Source organism: Bos indicus x Bos taurus, chromosome 11 (assembly GCF_003369695.1).
Source record: "Bos indicus x Bos taurus breed Angus x Brahman F1 hybrid chromosome 11, Bos_hybrid_MaternalHap_v2.0, whole genome shotgun sequence".
Taxonomy (NCBI): domain Eukaryota; kingdom Metazoa; phylum Chordata; class Mammalia; order Artiodactyla; family Bovidae; genus Bos; species Bos indicus x Bos taurus.
This window is the reverse complement of record NC_040086.1, coordinates 74,283,653-74,306,329: the sequence shown is the minus strand read 5'-3', so window position 1 is coordinate 74,306,329 and position 22,677 is coordinate 74,283,653. Positions and strand designations below refer to the sequence as shown.

The following is a 22,677-nucleotide window of genomic DNA, read 5'->3' as shown; positions in this document are numbered from 1 at the left end:
CCTTAGTGTAAATTAACACAAGCTGGCACTACACTTAAAAATCATGAAGGCTTTTTTTGGTTTTATCAGATCAAAAGGGCCTGGTTTAATAAGGACATTGGACAAAATTGTGTGGGTAAATCATTTTTTCTCCCTTGCACCCACCACCTGAGCTTTGCCATTAATGTCACAGGGTATATAGGCTAGCTTTGGGAGATAGTATTCTGTAACCAGTGCCTTCAGCATTGCATTCCTCCAATCAGTATCTGAATTTTGAAGTAATACAAGTGAAATAATGCCTGATAAAGTTAGTATCAGAGTCTTTAATTATTTTCAGACTTTGCAGTCTTCATCTTATCTAGTTATGCCTGTGACAGAATGTGCAAAGACATTAAATATAGGATTGCTTCTTATTTTTATGAATTCTCATATATGAATTATCAAGATTGGTAAGGTATATACATGCATATTCATCCACAAGTATAAAAATATTGAAATGTGACCTTCAGAGTGATGACGAAATACTTTATTTCGTTTATAACCCAAGGACTATTCTCTACAGAGAACTTATTTCTTCTAAAAATTTTAACCTGGGACATAGGTAAGGTCCATGGATCTGTCAGCACTATAAAATTGTTCTGAAAGGCACTATTCAAATACATATGTACTTAAATAGTCTTCAAGTATACTTATATAACACTCTATAGTCTTACATATTACTTGGATATGCATAATTTCATTAAATTCCTATAATCATCATCTATGACAGATACAACTGATACTAATATATTTATGTGTTATTTATGGGGGAACAGCCGTGACTGGCTAAAATCTTCCTAAAATCTATACTTCCTGTAAAGGTTTTAGAATAATTGTTTAATGATAAAGTTCTGCTTACTGAAAAACACCCATCTGACTTGTCTGGATTTTCCTAGTGCTACACCAAAAATTGTTTCTAAAGCAAAGAATATTGAAGTTGAGAATAAAAATAAGTTGTCTGCTGTCCCACTAAACAATCTGGAACCCATCACTAATATACAGATCTGGTTAGCCAACGGGAAAAGGATTGTCCAGAAATTTAACATTTCTCATAGGTGAGTCTTCTATTTCATTATTTGTCTGATTTCCCCCCCTGAGTTTTAATAATATTTCTTCTTTTCAAGTCAGTCAATAGTTATTTTTAAGAACTAACCAAGGATCTTAATGAATAGTTCTCTAAACATAATGTATCATGACAATGGAAATTCTTGGACGTTAATTGAAATTTTTTTTTTTTTTACTTATTTCATTAGTTTTCTGGCTTAACTAGATATATAATTTTAAAAGAATTATTTTCAATATGTTTTTAAGTAGACCTTTTAGCATTATGTGTGTATTTTCCTGTTAATTGTATAAAAAGAATGAAAATACAGGAAAGTCCTGAAAGAAAGTGAAGTCAATTTAAATTTCATCACCTAGAGATCATCACTACTACTACTTTGATAAATTTTTCTAGTCATTCATCTCTTCTTAATTTTTTTCATTTTATTTAAAGTAGGAACATATTGTTTGTAGGTTTTCTTCTTTATTTAAAAGCATTTAAAATTTGGGAAGGGGATATTATACATGTAAAATATTATATACATATGTGCTTGGTTAAAATAGTAATAGTAAAATAACTTATGTACTGCTGCTGCTGCTAAGTCACTTCAGTTGTATCCGACTCTGTGTGACCCCATAGACAGCAGCCCACCAGGCTCCCCCGTCCCTGGGATTCTCCAGGCAAGAACACTGGAGTGGGTTGCCATTTCCTTCTCCAATGCATGAAAGTGAAAAGTGAAAGTGAAGTCACTCAGTCGTGTCCGACTCCTAGTGACCCCATGGACTGCAGCCTACCAGGCTCCTCCGTCCATGGGATTTTCTAGGCAAGAGTACTGGAGTGGGGTGCCATTGCCTTCTCCGAACTTATGTACTACCTCGCTCAAAACATATGCCAATATATCCTATTTGCCTTTCCGTGATCATATCTGTTTCCTTTTGTGCAAGAGAGAAATCTGTTATAAATCTGTGTTAATTATTTTTGATGAACTGTATATGTCCTCTCCCTCTTTAAGTATACACGCATATACTTACATGTATATAACTGAGCTGCCTTTAAGATTGCAGTGATTATATTACATTATAGTATTCATGATACTAACTGAAAATAGGCCTGCACCAGGTTAAGTGTTTTCTTAACTAGATTTGCAGTACAACATCACCTGGTATGGAAGAGATAAAGCCCATGTCTGTGTAGGGTTACTGACTGGACCGTTTCTGATCCATTCAGAGCTAGTTATGTTGATTTTTCTGTTATAGAAGTTTTTAGGCATATGCAAAAGCAAAGAGAAGATATAATGATCCATCACTAAGTTCCCACTAAATTATGTTTAAGAAAATCCCAGACTTCACTTGAAGTTAAATTAGCTAATTCAGGTTTTCATAAAATTACATTAATAGTTTGTGCTATTTTACAGGATAAGCCACATCAAAGACTTCATCGAAAAATACCAGGGATCTCAGAGGAGTCCTCCCTTTTCCCTGGCAACTGCTCTTCCTTTCCTCAAATTGCTAGATGAAACACTCACACTGGAAGAAGCTGATTTACAGAATGCTGTAATCATTCAGAGACTCAAAAAAACCGCTGAACCTTTTAAAGAACTTTCATAGCATTGATCTTTAATACACTAAGTGGAAAGTTTCCCCAAAAATGATGGTCATAAGTGGACATGCAAATCAAAACAAGGGAAGGTCAGATTTGCTGGGTTTTGCACTGTTTTAATTCCCTGCTGATGAGATTTTAAAATAAGTACAAGTTAGGAAAGTAAACTATTACTGGAAACTATATTCAGTTAACTTTTTCCAGAAGGCTACTCAGAAAGAAAAATATACTTATTTTCAAATACCATTTATTCAACATAAGATATATTCAATAACTTATCATTTAAAGTCTTAATATGGTATAAAGTAAGAAATACGTGCACAGCATCTTCCATTCAAATATCATTCCCAAACAGCAATGATGTGTTTAAATGTTAGCTGTCTCAGATTTTTTAAATGGCAATACATTAGAAAATTATACATGGCAGGTTAAAAGCATCAATGTAATTTTCTTATATCTGAGATACAATCATAAGGCTGAAAGGGTCTGCTTTTACCACAGCTATACCTAAACCTCAGAAGTGTTCCCTATTTGCATACTCCAACAATCGAATATTAACAGTATCTGGGATGTACTTTCATTTAAGAATAAAATTGTAGTTTAGTATAATGTCAGTATCATATGTGCCAACTCATATTTCAACATTTTCAAAATGTGTAGATTTAAAAGAATTCTTTTTTCTCTAGGAACCTGTTTATTCCCTACTTTATTTTCTTTGAAAAACTAGGGGTTTGTTTTTAGCTGACATTTGGAGTGAGCCGTTTGTTTGACACCACTCACATAGAATCTAGTGCTGATGTTGTCACATTACTAATTAACATTTTTAAAATGCGTCATGTGAAGTGTGGTTTTCTATTTCATACATCAGTTGGCCTGTTTATATATTAAAGGATTGTTTATTACGTTAGATGTCACTAAGGAAAACCTGCTTCACATCTTAGATTTTTAACTAAAACTGGTTCGACTTCAGTATTTCACTGTCAGATTAAATCCTCTTGCCTGAAAATAAGTTTAAGAAGCTTTTTGCAGATGATCTGTTGAATCATATTTAAAGTGAAATATGCATTGAGTGTGCCAGGGAATGAAGCAACCGGGCCTATCAGCAGTAATGTTCACAGGGTACTGGATGCCTACTGGAAAGAAAAGTTCTCAAACTTTTTGGTCTCAAGACCTTTTGTTTATGTGGGTTACACATATTAATGTTATATTTAAAATAAAAGGTTATCAAATATTTATTCACTAAAAACGTGTTAATGTAAAGAACATTTTCATGAAAAATGTCATTTTCCAAAATGTCAAAAGATGGAGTGGGAAACGTGGCATTGTATTTTATTTTCTGCAGACATCTTTACTGTCCGATTTAAAGAAGACAGATGGGATCTCATTTGCTTCCACATTCAGTCTGTTGCAATATCGCACATCATGTCCCCTCTGGTAAATGCTCCTGTACACTCTTGAAAAAGTGAAGAAAAAAAAAAGCAAGAATAACATCTTAATATAATTATGAAAATAGTTTTGACCTTGCAGACCCCTTGAAAGAACTAATCTTGTAAAGCAGTGATTTGCAGTGATCTTCAAGCCTTAATGCATAAGGATCACCTGGAAAGCTTTCACAATGCCTATTACCTGCCACCTACCACACACATTTTAACAATTCGTTGTATTTGGCATGGGTCCCAGATCTCTACATTTTTAATCTCCAGTAATTCTTAGGTATGTAGTAGAATCTGTCTTCAGGAAATCCTGCACTAAGATGGAAAATCCCATGGACAGAGAGCCTGGTGGGCTGTAGTCCATGGGGTCGCTAAGAGTCGGACACGACTGAGCGACTTCACTTTTCACTTTCACTTAAGCTTCCACCCTAGGAAAATAAAACCTGCATGCTTCACCATGGCAGTGTAAGACCTGACTGAAATGGGACTGTTAGACCTTTAAGTTTTATCCTGGTCCCCCACAGTTCGTTTTTACACTGTCTTTCCCTCCCCGACCCCTTAATGCTGACCTGCTCATGATATAAACTTGTGCTTTATCTTCTATAAGCACAGCTGAGACAAGGCTGCAATATTTAAATGAGGTTTTTATTAAAGGCTCAGGGATAACAAAAGGGAAATAGACATATAACTAGATGACCTGGTTTATAATATACCTTCTGTTTGAAATCCATTTGGAGAATGCTTGCTTTTCTAGCTCTCAGCCCTCCACATGGTAGAGTTCTGTTGTTTTATCAGGGAGAGAGGGAGAACAAAGGAGAGACTCTTCCTTTTGTCATTCACCCTCAGAAATAAACAGACACATAACAGAAAATATTTATTGTCGGTAACGTTTACGGCCATGATAGAGCCCTCTTGCTAGTGAAACAAAAATAATGGCATTCTTAAAAAAGTGAGGGGATGCTAAGATCATACATAAGATGACTGTTGATATATTTTCAAGAATCTGTAAGAAAATGTTTCACATAGGCCTATCATGAAGCATTTTATAATTTTCCTTTGCATAAATATGTCAATTTATGATTCTCCATATACTTATATGAAGGGCCTTCTTGTTGGAAATATTGTTCTCACACGTATAGAAAAGCCTCCCTTATGGGTTTTCCAGTTTACCATAATTACTATCCAGAAGACATTGGAAGTTTTCTTGGGTGTACATGTAGAGTACACCACAATGAGAAGTTCTTTAGAGAAAGACCTGTCATCAGCAATAACCCTCATTTTTGTAACTGTGAAAACTTTACCACAAGTGATATTCTTAAAGGTTTTCTAAAGTGAGAACCACCTCATAAAGCTTTTTATGTGAAAGTGTAAAATTCTAAAGTTGTTAATTAAATGTCTAATATAGCCCAAACATGTTGACTTTAGAAAACAAACTGCATTATGCAAAGGAAGGCAAACTTGAAAATAAGGCAGCATCTTAGGTGTGGAATACAGTTTGACCTAAGTAGTTGTTTGAAAACTGGCCTCAATCAATTTAAAAGCATTGTTAGGCCTGTTATATGGAAGTACATATTGAATTTTACAAATTTTAATTTATTGGTTAAATTACTATGCATTATCCAGGTTATAAAGGTGATCTTATTTATTTTATATACTTCTGTCATTTAGAGTAGTTTTCATTTTACTTAATTGTGTTGAAATTATGCATGCATCTATTTCAGTGCCTTAAAGTATTTTGAAAGCAATCTTGATAATGGTTAAAGAACTGTTGTCTTAAAGATGAAACACTGTTCATTAAAAGGATCTGTGAAATAATTTATATTTGTTTGTTATAAATTAGTTACATATGGATGCATTTGTCATTTTTATTTGCAAAGACATTCAGTTTGAGAATCAACAAACATTTATTAGGTGCTTTCTATTTGCCAGGTATTTTAACCAATGTTACTTTCATTTCATACTCAAGTGTTAAAACGTGATACTTTTAAACCCAGTGGTTGTGTTTATTTCTTTCACCACCCTTTGTGTCATTAGTTGAACGGTAGTTGAACGGTAGTTGAAGACTCCTTAGTATGATTTATTCCTTTGTTCTTTCTCAGTAGAAACCTTTTAAACATTGCTCACCACACTGAATCTTCAAATAGAAGTGGCTTATTCAGTAGACTAATATTTGGCTCTTTGTCATTTGATTTAAATGTATGTTTTTTACATAGATAATTCATATCCACTGGAGAAAATTATACAGTTATGCTGAAATGATCTTTAGCTCACCTATTCCACCATTCAGAGATAACCACTAATAACATTTTGGTGTGCATCTTTATGGATATTTTTAAGTGTATCAGTATTCAGTTTTGTTTTAAAAACAAACCTCTTGGTTGTTGTAGGCCTGTTTTATTTATGGAATTCTATTGGTCCTTAAAAATTCTATTAGGACTATACCGCCACTTTAAGTAGAATAGTAACAGGGGAAATGCCTTTTAGTTACATTTCTGTGCGAAAAAGGGAAGGAGGTTAATGTAAGTGGAATCATACAATATTGCTGTCCTTTGTGACCAGCTTTTTTTCCACAACATAAAATTTCAAGGTTCATCCATGTCCTTTTTATTGCTGAGTAAAATTGTATGAATATTCCTAACATCCTAAATATTCACCCATTAGTTGATGGACATTTGGGTTGTTTCGACTGTTTCAGTTCAGTTCAGTTACTCAGTCATGTCCGGCTCTTTGTGACCCCATGAATTGCAGCACACCAGGCCTTCCTGTCCATCACCAACTCCTGGAGTTCACTCAAACTCACGTCCATCGAGTTGGTGATGCCATCCAGCCATCTCATCCTCTGTCGTCCCTTTCTCCTCCTGCCCCCAATCCCTCCCAGCATCAGAGTCTTTTCCAGTGAGTCAACTCTTCGCATGAGGTGGCCAAAGTACTGGAGTTTCAGCTTTAGCATCATTCCTTCCAAAGAAATCCCAGGGCTGATCTTCAGAATGGACTGTTTGGATCTCCTTGCAGTCCACGGGACTGTCAAGAGCCTTCTCCAACACCTCAGTTCAAAAGCATCAATTCTTTGGCATTCAGCTTTCTTCGCAGTCCAACTCTCACATCCGTACATGACCACAGGAAAAACCATAGCCTTGACCAGCTATTATAAATACTTTAGTTCTCAAGGGCTTCCCTTTGACTTGGCTGGTAAAGAATCCATCTGCAACGTGGGATACCTGCGTTCGATCCCTGGAGAAGGGAAAGGCTACCCACTCCAGTATTCTGGCCTGGAGAATCCCTTGGACAGAGGAGCCTGGCAGGCTGCAGTCCATGGAGTCCCAAAGAGTCAGACATGACTGACTTTCACTTCATTTCTCTTCACTTAATGTTCAAGTTATTGTGTGATCATGTTTTCATTCCTCTTACATCTTTAGAAGTGGAATTGCTGGATCATATAATTTCATACCCAACTTTTGAAGAACTGCCAGACTTTTCCAAAGCACCTGCACTAGCAGTGTATGATTTCCCACATCCTTCCCAATCCCTGTTATTGTCTTTTAAATTACAGCCTTTCTAATGGAGTGGGTTCTTGTAGCTTTGCATTTCCCTAATGCCATGAATGTCTTTTCGTGTGCTTATTGCCCATTTGTAGGCTTGGAGAAATATCTATTCAAATCCTTCACCCAGTTTTTAACTGTACTCTCTCTCTCTACTGTTTAAGGAGTTCTTTATATATTCCAACACAACGGTTTGCAAACATTCCTCCCATTCTGTGGGTTGTCTTTTCACTGGTTGCTTGGCTTGCAACACAGAAGTTTTTCATTTAGCTATAGCCCATCTTAGGCTTGTGGTGTCCTAAGAAATACTTGTCTAAGCCAAGATCGAAGAGTTTTATGTCTCAGCCTGTATAGGTCTGTGATGGGTTTTCAGTTAATCTTTTATGTGTTGTAAGCCCTTCCCTTTTAAGTACCAGTCTGGGAAATTTGCATACACCAGTTTTTTATTCTCTGGCTAGAACTTAGTTACCTGGCTGTACCAGTCATCTCTAAGAGGTTGGAGAATGTATATTTCGGCCATCCGATAGCAGTTTTTTTAAAGCGGTTTGTAAACCTACTCAGCCTTATAGTCTGAGCAATTCTATTGCTTCGTGTTTCTAAGACTTGGCCAATTTTAACAAGGATTTAGCAGGAGGGTTTAGTGAGAACTGCTGCTCTCACTCCCTTGGAGACCGATCCCAAGGAAAACGGTCCCGAGTCACTTGCCAGCCTTTCCCCGCAGCAAATGTGGGCTCTGGCGTTTTTCACTTTGGGTAATCCACCCCGCGGCACTTCGCGGCTTCCCGTTTTCCCGCGCGCTGCCCCCGCCCGGGGCGCGTCGGCCGGCCCGCCCCTCTTCGCGCCGCGCCCGCTCGGCCGGGGAGCCGCCCTCCCCGCGGGCCGGGGCTGGCGATAACGCCGAGGGCCTTGGTGCGCTGGCGGCCGTGCGTGATGGCAGTGTACCGCGAAGCGATCCCGGGCCCGGCTCTGGAGACGCCGTCGACCTCGCTGGAAGCACACACCTCAGCTCAGGGTTCGGTGAGCGCACAGCGAGGGGCACGCGGGGAGCGGGCGCTGGGCTTCAGCGCGGGGCCGGGCCGGGGGCTCCGGGGACCGACCGCCCCATCCCGGAGCATCTGGGAGCAGCCAGCCAGTCAGCCGCAGCCCCGCACGGTCCCCGCCCGAGCCTCCAGGTTGCTCAACTGCCCCGGCTGGGGTTTGACAGTTGACAGCGGGGAGGCTGGGGGTATTCTGGAGCCCCAAAGAGATGGGAAACTGAGTCGTAGACAAGTGCAGAAGGCCGCTGATTCCTTCAGCTAGTCGATCAGGGCCAGTCTAGGGCTCTTGTCCACCACCCGCCAGGTCTTCCCGAAGTCTCTGGAACCCCGGGCACTTGGGACTTCTAATTGGGCCCGCCTTCCCCAATCTCCAGGTAGGAGCTATGGGCTTGGCCGCCCTCTCAAACCTGGCTCCCTCCAGGCACCAGACTCTCCTAGCGGAGACTGCACCCAGAGCCCTTCCTGGTAACCAGGCTCCGAAGTGAGGGTGGAGGGCAGGTGGGAATCCAGGGGTCGCCTCAGCCCTTCTACCTCCCCTCTCCCCCACCCCCTGGATAGGGCCAGGGCATGTGTCATTCAGGGTAGCTGAGTTGGAGAGAAGTTAGGACTTCCGAGCTCGCTGCTAGATGCGGAATCCACTGCTCACTATGTGCTGCGCCTTCATTCTGTCCCTGGCTTGGCTTCGCCACCTCAGTTCCCTATGCTGTCTCCGCGCTTCCCCTCCGAGCCCCTCCGAGCAAAAGGTAGTGGGCTCCAAGACAGAAAGCAAGATCAAGAGGCCCTCTGGGGACTCTCATTTCGCAGGGAACTTTAAAAACTCAGGATGACATGAGTTGTTAGGGAGAAAACATTAGCCATGAAACGCTAGCATTTAATTTTCATAACAACTCTGGGAGGTGTATTACCCCCATTGTACACTTGATGAAGTTTAGCCATACTGAGTACCTTGTCCTGGGTTACACAGCTAGAAATGGCAGACGGAGAATTTGCATTCAAATTTGTCAAGTTTGCCTAACTGAAACGTCCTCAGTTGACTGTGAAGAGCTTATGATTTTAGTAGGTACAGTGGTATTCCTCAAGATTCCAAGACTGAATCATATACCTAGATTTTTAAAAATTTTCATGTGCCTGCTATGTACCAGAACTTGATAGGTACCTTTAGGAGGAAACCAGAATCCCTTTATGGAGAGGGGTTGGGGAATGGGGAGGAGGGGCTAACATGTTGGATTCTGCCTGGTGTTAAATTTTCTGAAAGTTGAAATATTGTTCACAAAAATGTCAGAAGAGACCACATCCTGCCTCATGTGTGGGTAGGAAGAGTGCAGAGGATTTGATAAACCCTTATCTGGAAAGACCTTCCTTTCAAAAGAGTCCTTTTAGGGTGTCTGTCTAGATACCTAACTGGGTGAAGCTGTAGATCTCTCCACTCCCCTCCCATCCCCAGGCAAAAGATGAAAAAGAATGATTCCCAGCACCTTTGGGAGAAATAGCACTTAACACAGCATCTTCATGTCACTTATTCTTTCAACAAATATGTATTGAGCATCTACACACCCAGCATTTTTCTAGGTACTGGGGACATGGTGGTGAATAAAAGTTATATAGTTCATGCTTTCAGAGAGTTTATGTGCTGGTGAAGAGAGGCAGGAAATAAATATGAATATATCCTATAGTGAGTACAATTGAGAGAAATTTGGGTGGTCAGTGAAGACTCCTCTAAAGAGATGACATTTAGGCTTCAGCCTGAATGGCAAGAAGTCAGCTCTTGCAAAGACCTGGAGGAATAGCTGGGGGATAGGAAGTGCAAAGGCCCTGAGGCAGTAACAGACAAGGTCATTTTGAGCAACAGGATGGAAGCTACCATGGTTGAGGAGAGCTATCTGAAGTAAGGTGGGAAAAGGAGTGACAGCTGATTGTGTGGGCTCCTTTAGGCTATATGGGAAGGACTTGGAGTTTTATTCAAACTGTAATGGCAAGTTGTTGAGGGGTTTTCACCAGAGAAGAGACACAATCTGATTTATGTTATGAAAAGATCACTTCAACTACTGGACAGAAAGTGGATAGTAGGGAATGAGAGTAGAAGTTGAGAAGCCACTTAGACTCTCACTAATAGATTAGACAGGGAAACTGGGAAGGAAGAATCAAGGATGGCACCTAGGTTTGTGGCCTGAGCTGCTGAGTGAACACTGGGGCCTTTTGTTGCAATGAGGACAGTAGAGTTAGATTAAAACAATGGGATGGAAATCAGGAGCTGTGTTTTGACCATGCTAAGCTGGAATGCCTGTTTGGCAATCATGTGGGGCTGTGAGTAGACAGTCTAATTATGAGTCTGGTGTTCCCTGAATGCTTAGGGATATATATATATAAACCCCAAATATATGTGTGTGGGTATACATGTAACCTTTACTTCATTTTTGCTCTGATATTTGTTGTTTACTGATTTCTGTGGTGTAAATACTCTCCCCATGGCTGATTTCAGGCTGCCAAATGGTTCAACAACTGGCTTGCAAAAGTCCTGAACATTTAACAATCAGCTCCCAAAGCCATGGCCTCATTTGCTCATCAAAACATCCCTCAAAGTTGGCAGGAATATTCCAATCGACAGATGAGGCTTAGAGAGATAACGTGATTTATTCAAAGGCACACACAGGAAGTTTGTGGCAAAGTTAGGGGCCTCCTGACCCTCCCAGTTCACTTTAGTTTGCTGACTAATAAAACAGACTGCAGCAGAAAGCACTGGGGGAAGAGGGAATATAAGGAAAAACTTCCCCCTGGAAATGCTTAGAAGTCATGGTTTAGGTTTTTTCTTTTTTCTCCCCTTTTTGCCGCATTTCTTTTTTGTGTGTTTGTCGTTGACTGCACTGGGTCTTCGTTGCTGTGCATGGGCTCCTCACTGCAGTGGCTTCTCCTGTTGAAAAGCACAAGCGCTAGAGCGCAGGCTCAGTGGTTGTGACTCACAGGCTTAATTGCCCTAAGGCAGGTGGAATCTTCCTGGACCAGAGATCAAACCCCATTTCCCTGCGTTGGCAGGCAGATTCTCAACCACTGGACTGCCAGAGAAGTCCTGTCTCACTTCTTTTAAGATAATCTGAGAGCAATTAGGACTGAGAGGTTGCTGGAACAGCCTTCAAGACAGGGCTGCAGGATACTTTTGGAAGTCAGGGGGCTGGAGGGAGTGGTTGGTACCTATGGGGGCTGAGCTTCTGTGTCTCCCCCAGGACAGCGGAGCTGGTCGCCTCTCATTCTATAGGAAGTTGTGCTATGGCATTGGAGGGGTTCCCAACCAGGTGGCCTCCAGCGCCATAGCCTTTTACCTGCAACTTTTCCTGCTCGATGTGGCACAGGTGAGTGTGGGCAGCAGCCTTGGGGTTCCCTACTCCCATGTCTGGTGTCTGGTCCTTTCAACCTGCCTTTACTTCCACTGCCACGATCCTTGGTAAATGGCACTTCTGACCCAAGGCTGAGAAAAACCAAATACTGTTGAGGGCAACCTCCTGAAAGATGTTTATTTGCAGGTTGTTTGTAGTAGAAGAATGGGAAACAACACGAATGCCCCCAAATATAGAAGTAGTTCAACAGTAAGTTGGACTATGTCCACATAATGGAGTAGTGTGTAGTCACTCAAAGAATGAGTTAGATCTATACCAGTTGACGCCCAAGAATTTCCATGATGCACTGTCAAGTGAGAAAAATTAGTTTTAGAGAAGGGTATACATATAAAAAGACCCCATTTGAACAAAACAAAAACATGCCCTATATATATGAGGACACAGGTATAAGGAGATGGTTGAATAGCATCACTGACTCAATGGACACGAGTTTGAGCAAATTCTAGGAGATAGTAAAGGACAGGGAAGCCTGGCCTGCTGCAGTCCATGGGGCCACAGAGTCAGACACCAGTTAGCAACTGGACAACAACATGATTAAAGGATGAGCATGGAGAAAGTATATTCCAAAAGGACATCCATCCAGAAGTATGTTAATGTTGGCGATAGAAGGGACTAGTGGAGGATAGAGGATAAACAAAAATTTTTAATAAAGTATCTATTATTTACTTATTTTCCATGATTTTTTAAATGACACCGATATCCCATTTGTATAAAATTATAAATCACAAATGCACATAAGGAAATGAGAGAAAGAACGATCAAAATGCTCCTGGCAGTTGTCTCAGGATGGTGGAATTTCAGATGAGCTTTGCGTGATATTTTCCTGAACTGTTTAAATGTGTGTGTAATGAGTGTTATCACTTTATGTAATCAGAAAAATCAATAAACCATTTTCATTGTAAAACACAAGCTCTGCCTCTGACTATCAGCTTCAGTGCACCCTTCGCGCACTGAGCCACCTCAGGGGAGGGTCTCTCAAGTCTTCTCCTAAAGTGACTGGGTATAAATATAACAGGAATGTGCTAGTGTGCACCTGTTCCCCTCTCCTTGTCCCTCTATCCCTTCTCCATTGGTGCATAGATGTCCTCAGAGCCGTCTGGATTCCTGGCCTGGGGGAGGGACTGAAAAGATCTTTACAGCGTGGCTATGGCCCCAGCCAGTTTCCAGGGTCTTTCTCCTGATTGGCGGGCAGGTCCAGACACCCTCGCTGACTGTGCAGGGCCTTGGCTGTCCCCTCCTCTGTCCCTTTCAGATCCCTGCTGCCCAGGTGTCACTGGTCCTGTTTGGAGGGAAGGTGTCTGGGGCAGCTGCAGACCCTTTGGCTGGGTTTCTCATCAACAGAAGCAGGAGGACAGGGTCTGGACGACTCATGCCCTGGTGAGCACCCCATGGTCCTTAGGATCCTGGCACCCACCCCTGGCTTGAGATCTCTGCATTTGTCACAGCTGCTGCTAGTAGAAAATCCTATGGGTGGTTAGAGGTCAGGTCTGGACAGTGGGTAACAGGAATGGAATGGGTCTGAGTGAGTCATGCAGGTGCTCAGGGACCTCTCCCTCACCGGGTGGCACAGAGCTGGACAAGAGTCGCAGGCCTGGCCCCAGGGGGCTCGGAGTGCGGCCAGGCGGGGCTGGATGGCTTGGAAGTTCTCACAGAGGAGATACGACTTTCCTGGGTACAGGGAATGGCACCACCCAGCCCAGGTGACCCTAATGGTAAAGAACTTGTCTGCCAATGCAGGAGATGTAAGAGATAGGGGTTCAATCCCTGGGTCGGGAAGATCCCCTGGAGGACGGCATGGAAACCCACTCCAGCATTCTTGCCTGGAGAATCCCATGGACAGAGGAGCCTGACGGGCTATAGTCCATAGGGTGGCAAAGAGTTGGACACAACTGAAGTGACTTAGCACGCACGCATGCAGCCCCTAAGGGCCCTAGCCCCCACTCCCAGGGACCTCCTCATCCCCTCAGCCGCCTCTCCCCCTCCGTGGCTCCCACCCTTAGCCCCAGACCAGGGCTCCTCCAGGGCTGCGGGCCAGGCGAGGCTGCTCCTGGCCCCTGGGGACCCCCTGTGCTAGTGCTGCAGGCCGCCCCACCGGGCTGTGCTTCCGCAGGGTGCTGGGCTGCATGCCCTTCATTGCCTTGGCCTACTTCTTCCTGTGGTTCTTGCCCCCCTTCACCACCTTGCGAGGCCTCTGGTACACGACCCTCTACTGCCTGTTCCAGGCCTTGGCCACGGTAAGCAGGTGGGCCCCTTCCTGGGTCTGGATTCCTGGAACCTCATGCTGGCAGGAGGCCTGCCTGAAGTGTGTGTGTGTGTGCTGGGGGGTGCCCGCTGCCCACCTGCTCACCAGGTGGTAACTGGCCATTAGCTTTTCTTGTGTGCTCTAGGCCAGATGCCCCTCCTGCTCCTCAGCCCCTAACTCCAGGTTGAGGGGATCTGTGGGGACATGCCAACCTGGCACGGGCCTGGCCTGGGGAAGCTGCTGACCTGGGTTGGCCGCCTGGCAGTGGGCACTGTCCTAAGCTCTGCCTGGTCCTGCAGTTCTTCCAGGTGCCCTACACGGCGCTGACCATGCTCCTGACCCCCAACCCCAAGGAGCGGGACTCAGCCACCGCGTACCGTGAGTGCAGGCGGGTGTGCGGTTGGGTGGGAGCGGGTAGCTCTGGCCCAGCCCCATGAGCTCAGTCACCTTGCTGCATGCTGTTTCCCAGGGATGACCTTGGAGATGGCGGGGACGCTGATGGGAGCCACCGTCCACGGACTCATTGTGTCTGGTGCCCACGGGTCCCATAGGTGCAAGGAGGACACGCTCCCAGGGGAAGGGGCTGTTTCCCCCAACGCGGTGAGTGTCCAGGCTGCGCAGAGCCCCTGGAGCCCCCACTTCCAGGCCACCTCTTTGAGGAACGTTTCTCCGCCAGGTCTCTTCATGGCTGTTTGGGGGCTCAGCCCTGCCCAGCAGGCTTTTTCATTCCTTCCCTGATCCTCGTGCTGAGCCCATGTCCCCCATCCTCCTGCTAAATCTGCTTCTCCTGCTGGGCGCCTTCTAAACGTGGAGCCAAACAACAGGCCAGCAGGCCATCTGGAGGGGAGGAGGTGACCCCAGAGAAGGGGCAGGGCGGGGAGGGGCCGCCAGCAGGGGCAGGAGAGAGACAGCAGAAGGGTTTAGTGTCCTGGCAGAGCTCTGGGCAAAACCCATCCTATGAGCAGTGCCACCCAGCCCTGAACAGGTGTCCCCCCAACCCCACCCACAGTGTGAAAGGAGAGGGGAAACCTGGGGGCGGTACCCCTTCCTCTCCCCTCAAAGCCGTTCCCTTTTCAGCAATTAGGAGATGTTCGTTCATCTATTTATCCGAGAAGGCAATGGCACCCCACTCCAGTACTCTTGCCTGGAAAATCCCATGGGTGGAGGAGCCTGGTAGGCTGCAGTCCATGGGGTCGCTAGGAGTCGGACACGACTGAGCGACTTCACTTTCACTTTTCATTTTCATGCATTGGAGAAGGAAATGGCATCCCACTCCAATGTCCTTGCCTGGAGAATCCCAAGGACGGGGGAGCCTGGTGGGCTGCCATCTATGGGGTCACACAGAGTCGGACACGACTGAAGCGACTTAGCAGCAGCAGCAGCAGCAGCAGCAGCAGCATCTATTTATCTGTCAAGTGCATCTTCTACTCCCCCTCTTCTTAAGCAAATGACATCACTGACCTTCACCAACATTTGAGAATAATGTTATGAGCATAGTGCCAGCATCACGCACCCATGGTTCACTGCCTGTAAGAAAACATTACAATGAAGTCCTGTGTAGAGATCCCCAGGACACCTGCAGCCCAGCTACAGAATGTGCCTCCGTACAGTGTGAAATGAAGCTGTAGGGCCCCAGAGAGAGCAGGGAGTCAATCTCCCCTTCCCATGGCCCACTGCCCCAGTCAAGAGATTGCCTGAATCTGGGTAGGTGAGAGGCTATGCCCCATTGCCCTCAAAGCCCATCATGGTGCTACTAGCCCAGGATCAGAGGGGTTGTGGCTTGCAGATTTACCTTCCCTGCTTCCAAGCCCAGGGCCCCCCGCCACAAAAAAAAATGAGAGTCAAAGTTGCTCAGTCATGTCCAACTCTTTGCTACCCCATAGACTGTAGCCCACCAGGCTCCTCTGTCCCTGGGATTCTCCAGGCAAGAATACTGGAGTGGATTGCTATTCCCTTCTCCAGGGGATCTTCCTGATGCAGGGCTCAAACTCAAATCTCCTGCATTGTAGGCAGATTCTTCATTATCTGAGCCACCAGGGAAGCCTCTACAAGGTCCCTCCCCAAAGCTTCTGGGTCACTGTCTAGGTGAGAATAGTGGAACAGAGGGTAGAAGTGGGGAGCAGGGTTGAGGAGCTCCCCTTGGGTGCGAGAGCAGGAGGCCAGGTGGGGCATAGGATGGCAAGAAGTAGGGAGTAGGAAGCTGAGAACCTGCCCTCCCTCGTGTCCTCATGGCTCACATGAGGCTGTGAGCCATGGTGAGAAGCGTCCAGGGGCCTCTTGTTAGTTTCAGCTCTGCTGTCCCATAGACTGCACTTACCAAACACAAATTCATAGATAAAACCGTCCCAAATTTCAAGAGAGCAGAGCATTAACTCCCAAGTGCAGAGCTTTCTGAAAGTGGGACCCCTCACACCGGTGAAGCTCTGCATCTCCCTCCTTCCTCCCCCACCAAAGGCAACCCCTATCCTGAACTGGGTGACTGTTACTCCCATGCAGGCCTTATATGTACTTTATTCCATATGTGTCTTCCTCTGAATGCTCGGTGGCACCGTTTCTATTTTCGACATTTTCTGTGTCATCATACATCACACTGTAACTGTCTATTCATGGATCTGTCTCCCCCTCACCCCAAGCCCCTTACTGTGGATGCACAGGGTCATTTATTCATCACTGTAACCTCAGGGTCTAGCACACCGAAGACAGAAGCAATGAATGTTTGCTTAAAAAAAATGACAGAGAGGGAGGGAGGGATTTGACTCGTGGTTACATGAATGCCCACAGGAGGCACAGGGTCAGCAGAAGGACCATTCTGGGCCCTTAGATCTGCCCCTCCTGTGGGCTGATGGAGAGGAAGAGCACCCAGCATCCTTGGACTTGGACTGAGGGTCCCTCTGCTCCCACTGGGAGGCACTCCTGCCAGGCCCCTGGGTATCCCCACCTCCACGGGTTGGAGACATCACCCCCACTGAAGTTCTGTCCTGTCCACAGACTCGTCTCTACTTCATTGCAGCCACTGTGGTTGCTTTGACTTACCCAGTGTGCAGTACTTTGCTCTACCTGGGGGTGAAGGAGCGATCAGGTAGGTACAGGGCTGCAGACAGAGTGTGGAAGCAGAAGCTGGTCGCTCCTCTTGGGCATGAGTTTTTATTTTGAACTCCACCAATCCAAGATGTCCCTTTCCAATGTTATAGACCCCTCCACCCCAGCATCCGGCCAGGGCCTGGGCTTCCTGGCTGGGCTAGGTCTCACGGTCCGGCATCGGCCCTATCTGAAGCTGGTCATCTCCTTCCTCTTCATCTCAGCAGCTGTTCAGGTATGTCTGGCCAGGCTGATCCCCACTGGCTGGGCTCTGGCCATACTGAGCTTGCATAGGTTCAGGTTAATCTCTCGTCTCCACCATACCACAGGAAAACCAGTGGCTGGCAAGGGCTTGGCAAGGCTGATGCTGGGAGGAGAGAAACCTACCAGATCTAGTGGGACTGGGGAGAGTCAGGGCCCAGACACCAGGAAGTGTCAGGAGGGGTAAAGTCCATCCATCTCAGCTGTGCGAGGGGGAGACTAGGAATGGTGTTTAAACCTGTGTCGGGATAAAACTCCATTGTTGGGGAAGGGATTGCATGATGGTAGCAGAAATCAGAGCTTGGAGGCCCAAAGGGAAGGCCCAACTCAAGACCTCAGGCTTGCCCTTGATTTCTACATTTCTGCCATTTCCTGTACATGCCTACTTCCTGTCGACTCCTCAGGTGGAGCAGAGCTACCTGGTCCTGTTCTGTACACACGCCTCCCAGCTTCAAGACCACGTCCAGGGCATGGTGCTGACCATCCTGGTGAGGGGACATGGGGTGGTGGAGGCGAGAGGCCTGAGTCAGGGCTGTGTGGTCCTTGACATGACCTGTGTGATGGAGTTCTGGTGGTCAGTATTTTGGACTCTGCTTGGGCTTTTTGCTAAGATGATTCAATCGTGTCCGATTCTTTGCAACCCTATGGACTGTAGCCCACCAGGCTCCTCTGACCATGGGATTCTCCAGGCAAGAATACTGGAGTGGGTTGCCATTTCCTTCTCCAGGGGATCTTCCCAACCAAGGGATCAAACCCACATTTCTTATGTCTCCTGCATTGGCAGGCGGGTTCTTTACCACTAGTACCACCATTTCAGCAGAGGGTGGAATTGGGGTCAGGGTCATAAAGTTCGTAAAGTTCAGCCACTGGTTCTAACCAAGGACAAGGTCAACGTCAAGTGTCCCACCTAAAAGCTGAGCATTTGAGAATCTGGCAGAGGCCCCAGCAGGGCTTCCTGGGCTATGACGATTCTGTCCGTTCACAGGTCTCTGCAGTGCTGAGCACCCCGATGTGGGAGTGGGTTCTGCAGCGATTTGGGAAGAGGATGTCGGCCCTCGGGATCTGTGTGAGTGAGGCAGGAAGCCAGGCCTGGGGTGGTGTTGAGGGGGCAGTGTGTTCTCGCGTCCTCCGTGTCTATCCCGGCGCCAGGCTCAGAGGGCATCAGTAAAGACTGGTGAGTGCGTGAATCCGAGAGCAGCTATGAGTGTGTGTGGGGCAGGGGTACAAGCAGAGGAGGCGCCAGCGTGTCTGTCTCCCTAGGCGATGGTGCCCTTTGCAATCCTGCTGGCTGCTGTGCCCATGGTGCCCGTGGCATATGTCGTGGCCTTTGTGTCTGGCCTGAGCATCGCTGTGTCCTTGCTGCTACCCTGGTAGGCCGGGTGAGGGGCACAAGGAGTAGGGGCCTCCCGTCCTTCCCAGTGGGTGTCCCCCCTTCATCTCAACCTGCGATCCCAGACCCCTTCCCCTGGGGACAGGCTCTCCCCCTTTCAGGGGTAGAGGCTGCCAAAGTGTATTGGGTAAAAAGTGAAAAGAAAGTGAAAATGTTAGTCACTCAGTGTGTCTGCCTTTTATGAGACCCCATGGACTGTAGCCCGCCAGGCTCCTCTGTCCATGGGAATCTGCAGGCAAGAATTCTGGAGTGGGTTGCCACACCCTCCTCCAGGGGATCTTCCCAACCCAGGGATTGAACCAGGTCTCCCACACTGCAGGCAGATTTTTTACTGAGTCACCAGGGAAGTACAAGCACTTTTACTGCCTGACTCTCTTTGGATCAGTCCTGGTGCTGGACAGTGGGGACCCAGGGGTGAATCTGACTCAGTCTTTGTCCCCAAGGAGCCCTCAGTTTGGCAGCTCCCGAAGAGATAAAAGACATAATTCTGCAGCCCCTGCCCCCAGGTCCATGCTTCCAGACGTGGTCGATGACTTCCAGCTGCAGCACCAGCATGGCCCAGGCCTGGAGACCATCTTCTACTCATCCTACGTCTTCTTCACCAAGCTTTCGGGAGCAGGCGCCCTGGGCATCTCCACTCTCAGCCTGGAGTGAGTCCCAGAGTCGGGCTGTCCCAGAGGCACAAAAGACAAGTGGTGTGCGAAGCGAAGGGCAAAGTCCCCGACCCGAGCCAGCCAGGGGCCACCCACGAGTCTGGGGAGTGTGTGGGAACCCCCACCCCAGCCGGAAGGGGTGCAGGTCTCAGCAGCTATACCCCTTCTGAAACCTCTACTCCCCGAGTTCACAGCTCTCTCTGAACTCCTCCCCAGTCTGCCTGTTCCCTCACACTCCCTTCCTCCCAAATCAGTTAGACTGATTTGGCCAGAAACAAATCCAAGTTTCAGGATAGGGTGGGGGTTGGGCCCAAGGGCCCCTTCCTTCAGGAGGCTCTGAGCTGGATGCTCAGGGTGGGGGCTCCTCCAGCTTCGCAGGGTACGAGTCAGGAGCCTGCAGGCAGTCGGAGCAGGTGGTGGTGACTCTCAAGGTCCTCATCGGTGCTGTGCCCACCAGCATGATCCTCATTGGTCTGTGCATCCTCATGGTCGGCCCCACTCCCAAGGTGCCAAGTCGGGCCAACTCCCGCTCCCTGGGGAGGTAGGCACCTCACACTCACGGGTACACACCGCAGAGCACCTAGGGAGACGCGCAGATGTGCACAGTTCTCATGTGGACCTGACCTTCCACAAGCATGGCAGTCTTTTTTTTTAATTTGCTTATTTTTGGCTGCACTGGGTCTTCTTTGTCACGTGGGCTTTTTCTAGTTGCGGTGAGCAGGGGCTGCTCTCTAGTTGAGGTGCTTGGGTTTCTCATTGCGGTGGCTTCTCTTGTTGCAGAGCACGGGCTCTAGGGTGCGAGGGCTTCAGCAGTTGTGGCTCCTGGGATCTAGAGCCCAGGTTCATTAGCTGTGGTCTACGGGCTTAGTTGCTCTGTGGCATGTGGAATCTTCCCGGACCATGGCTCGAAGCCATGTCCCCTGTATTGGTAGGCAGATTCTTATCCACTGTACCCTTGAGAAAGTACAGTCAGTCCATCTTAATGGGCCCCAAACTGAATTCATCTTTGTTCTCCAATCTTGGCTCTTGCTGCATCACAATGAACGGCACCACTTTCCAGCCTGGGGGCTGAAACCCCGGGGTCATCTTCCACTCCTCCCCACACCAACTGCCCTGAGCCACTCTCTCACCTTGTTCTTCCCACTTGGACGCACAGACCCCTCTGCCCTGGAGACAATCTGCTCACTGCCTGGCTTTCACAGTAGACTGTGGGGACCTTGACAGCTGAGGGGGCTGTTTTCATTTTTGTGTCCCATGAGCTCAGCCCAGAGCCAAAGTCCAAGCAGGCACTGCAGTGTCAACATTTCTGGTCAAGCAGATAGTCACAAGCTGTGTCCACGTTTTTGCACACGCTCAAAAACTTACAAACAAGAGCCCGTGTACAGGTAGAGGCCCACACAGGATAGGCCAGGAAGTGGCTCCATCATGGATCCCTCAGTGCTCAGTGGGGACAGCCTGGGACTCCAGCCCCTCATACTGAGATCATGCGCTGTGTTTGGGGAATGACACGTGGGTGGGACCTGGAGGAACAGGACCGTAGCTTCGTTCTCAGGGTTGAGCAGGGGAGGAGTTGCTCAGGAGACAAGGAGCAGCCACTGACACTTCCCCGACCCCCGCCCACCCTCATCCTCCTCTCTGACTTTTCTTCTCTTTCCCGCAGGAGGACCAGCTACACTCTGGCTTGAATTTGAGACCCTGTGAGCCAGCACGTCAGGAGCAGCATCTTCTGGGCTCCAGGCCCCCCCTTTCAGCCCTTTGGCACCCCCGCCTCACCGTTTACACACAACCTGTCTTTTCCCCAGGGATGTGGAGTCTTCAGTGACTCTCCTGAAGGGAGCGGCCTGGGCTCCACCTTTCATGTCTTACCTGTTGACCTCAGGACATCTCAGAGAGGCCTGTGCCGCTGACTACCCAGCTCTGGGCAACCTGTGACCTGGAAAGCATTCCTGTAGCAACTATTCCTGGAAAAAGGAAGCCCCTGCCAGCCTGGTCTGCAGACTTCTGTGGGAGCACCAGGCCCACCAACCTGCTTGGATGGCAAAACTACCTGACAAGACAGACACACAGAATTCCTGTTTCTCCTGATGGTGCAGTGATCATCTAATGGAGAGGCTGACAGACAGCATGTGAATAGGCAGAGTGGGGACAGATGGACATGCTGCGATATCCAGGTGGAGAGGTTCACAGATGTAGCCAGAGAGGTCAGCAGACCCCAGACGGAGCGGATGGGGCCAGCACTGGGGACAGGCTGAACAGGGCGTGAGGTGTTTCTCAAGACCTTTCCCCTTGTACAGCTCAGCTGATGACACTGTTTCTAGACGTGGTCACAGACTGATACTGAGCCACCAAGGATCAATCATGTTTATGAACAAAAGTTATTTTTGTGGGAATACTCTTCTGAAAGTTCATCTTATAAAATCACAGGAACCACTATTTTCTAAAGGCCACCATGTCTTTGGGGAAGAAAGATCTACTGAGGTTTATTTTTTTCAGAAACAAATTAAAGGGTTTATCTTCTACTTGCTTGCTTGTGTGTGTGCTCGGTCATGTCCGACTCTTTGCAACCCCACAGACTGCAGCATGCCAGTCTCCTCTGTCCATGGGATTTCCCAGGCAAGAAGAGTAGAGTGGGTTGACATTTCCTACACCAGGGGATCTTCCCAACCCAGGGACTGAACCCACGTCTCTGACATCTGTTGCATTGGCAGGCAGATTCTTTACTGCTGAGCCACCTGGGAAGCTCTGTTTGAGTCTGTAAAATGTGACTGTGGCCAGCCTTCTCATCCCACCTCCTGGGAAATCTGTCTCAAGGAGGGAAGGGGAGGGTGCCTGATGTCACTTAAACTGGCCATGTTACCTCAGCCATGTGTCCCAGAATATCTGCAGTTCCTCAGACCACAGGTTCCCTGTGGGAGGAGACAAGAAGTTGAGGACATCGGCTAGGGCAGTGGACCATAGTAGCTTGTGTGGGTTTGGGGCCTGGGGAGGAGCTGGGG

The 22,677-nt window shown here is 47.1% G+C and overlaps 2 protein-coding genes across 9 annotated transcripts in view; both read left to right on the top strand.

The window, feature by feature from the left end:
* The window catches only part of UBXN2A (UBX domain protein 2A), a 31,277-nt gene extending 25,195 nt beyond the window's left edge, over nt 1-6,082 (top strand). For all 4 annotated transcript variants that reach the window (XM_027555970.1, XM_027555968.1, XM_027555969.1 and 1 more), the window contains 2 exons: nt 915-1,073; nt 2,475-6,082. In XM_027555970.1, coding sequence (XP_027411771.1) covers nt 915-1,073; nt 2,475-2,667 — 352 coding nt within the window. In that variant the 3' untranslated portion in view covers nt 2,668-6,082. The remainder of the gene's footprint in view (nt 1-914; nt 1,074-2,474) is intronic.
* Nucleotides 6,083-7,377: 1,295 nt separating this feature from the next.
* On the top strand, nt 7,378-22,204 carry MFSD2B (major facilitator superfamily domain containing 2B). 5 transcript variants are annotated; one of them, XM_027555963.1, is made up of 14 exons: nt 7,378-8,648; nt 11,887-12,012; nt 13,310-13,434; nt 14,168-14,291; nt 14,599-14,677; nt 14,769-14,899; nt 17,288-17,378; nt 17,491-17,612; nt 18,043-18,126; nt 18,624-18,704; nt 18,899-19,008; nt 19,535-19,678; nt 20,052-20,222; nt 21,342-22,204. In XM_027555963.1, the coding sequence occupies exons 1-14, from the start codon at nt 8,562-8,564 to the stop codon at nt 21,364-21,366; spliced, it is 1,500 nt and encodes a 499-aa protein (XP_027411764.1). In that variant the 5' UTR covers nt 7,378-8,561; the 3' UTR covers nt 21,367-22,204. The 5 variants fall into 5 exon arrangements, with proteins under 5 accessions (XP_027411764.1, XP_027411763.1, XP_027411765.1 ...); XM_027555962.1 differs by having other exon boundaries at nt 19,472-19,678; XM_027555964.1 differs by lacking the exon at nt 20,052-20,222 and having other exon boundaries at nt 19,472-19,678.
* The last annotated feature ends 473 nt before the right edge of the window (nt 22,205-22,677 follow it).

Coding starts and splice junctions, on each gene's coding strand:
- MFSD2B (XM_027555962.1), top strand. CDS start 8,562: ATGGCAGTGTACCGCGAAGCGATCCCGGGCCCGGCTCTGGAGACGCCG. Junction 8,649..11,886: donor ACACCTCAGCTCAGGGTTCG/GTGAGCGCACAG, acceptor TGTCTCCCCCAG/GACAGCGGAGCTGGTCGCCT. Junction 14,678..14,768: donor GGACTCAGCCACCGCGTACC/GTGAGTGCAGGC, acceptor GCTGTTTCCCAG/GGATGACCTTGGAGATGGCG.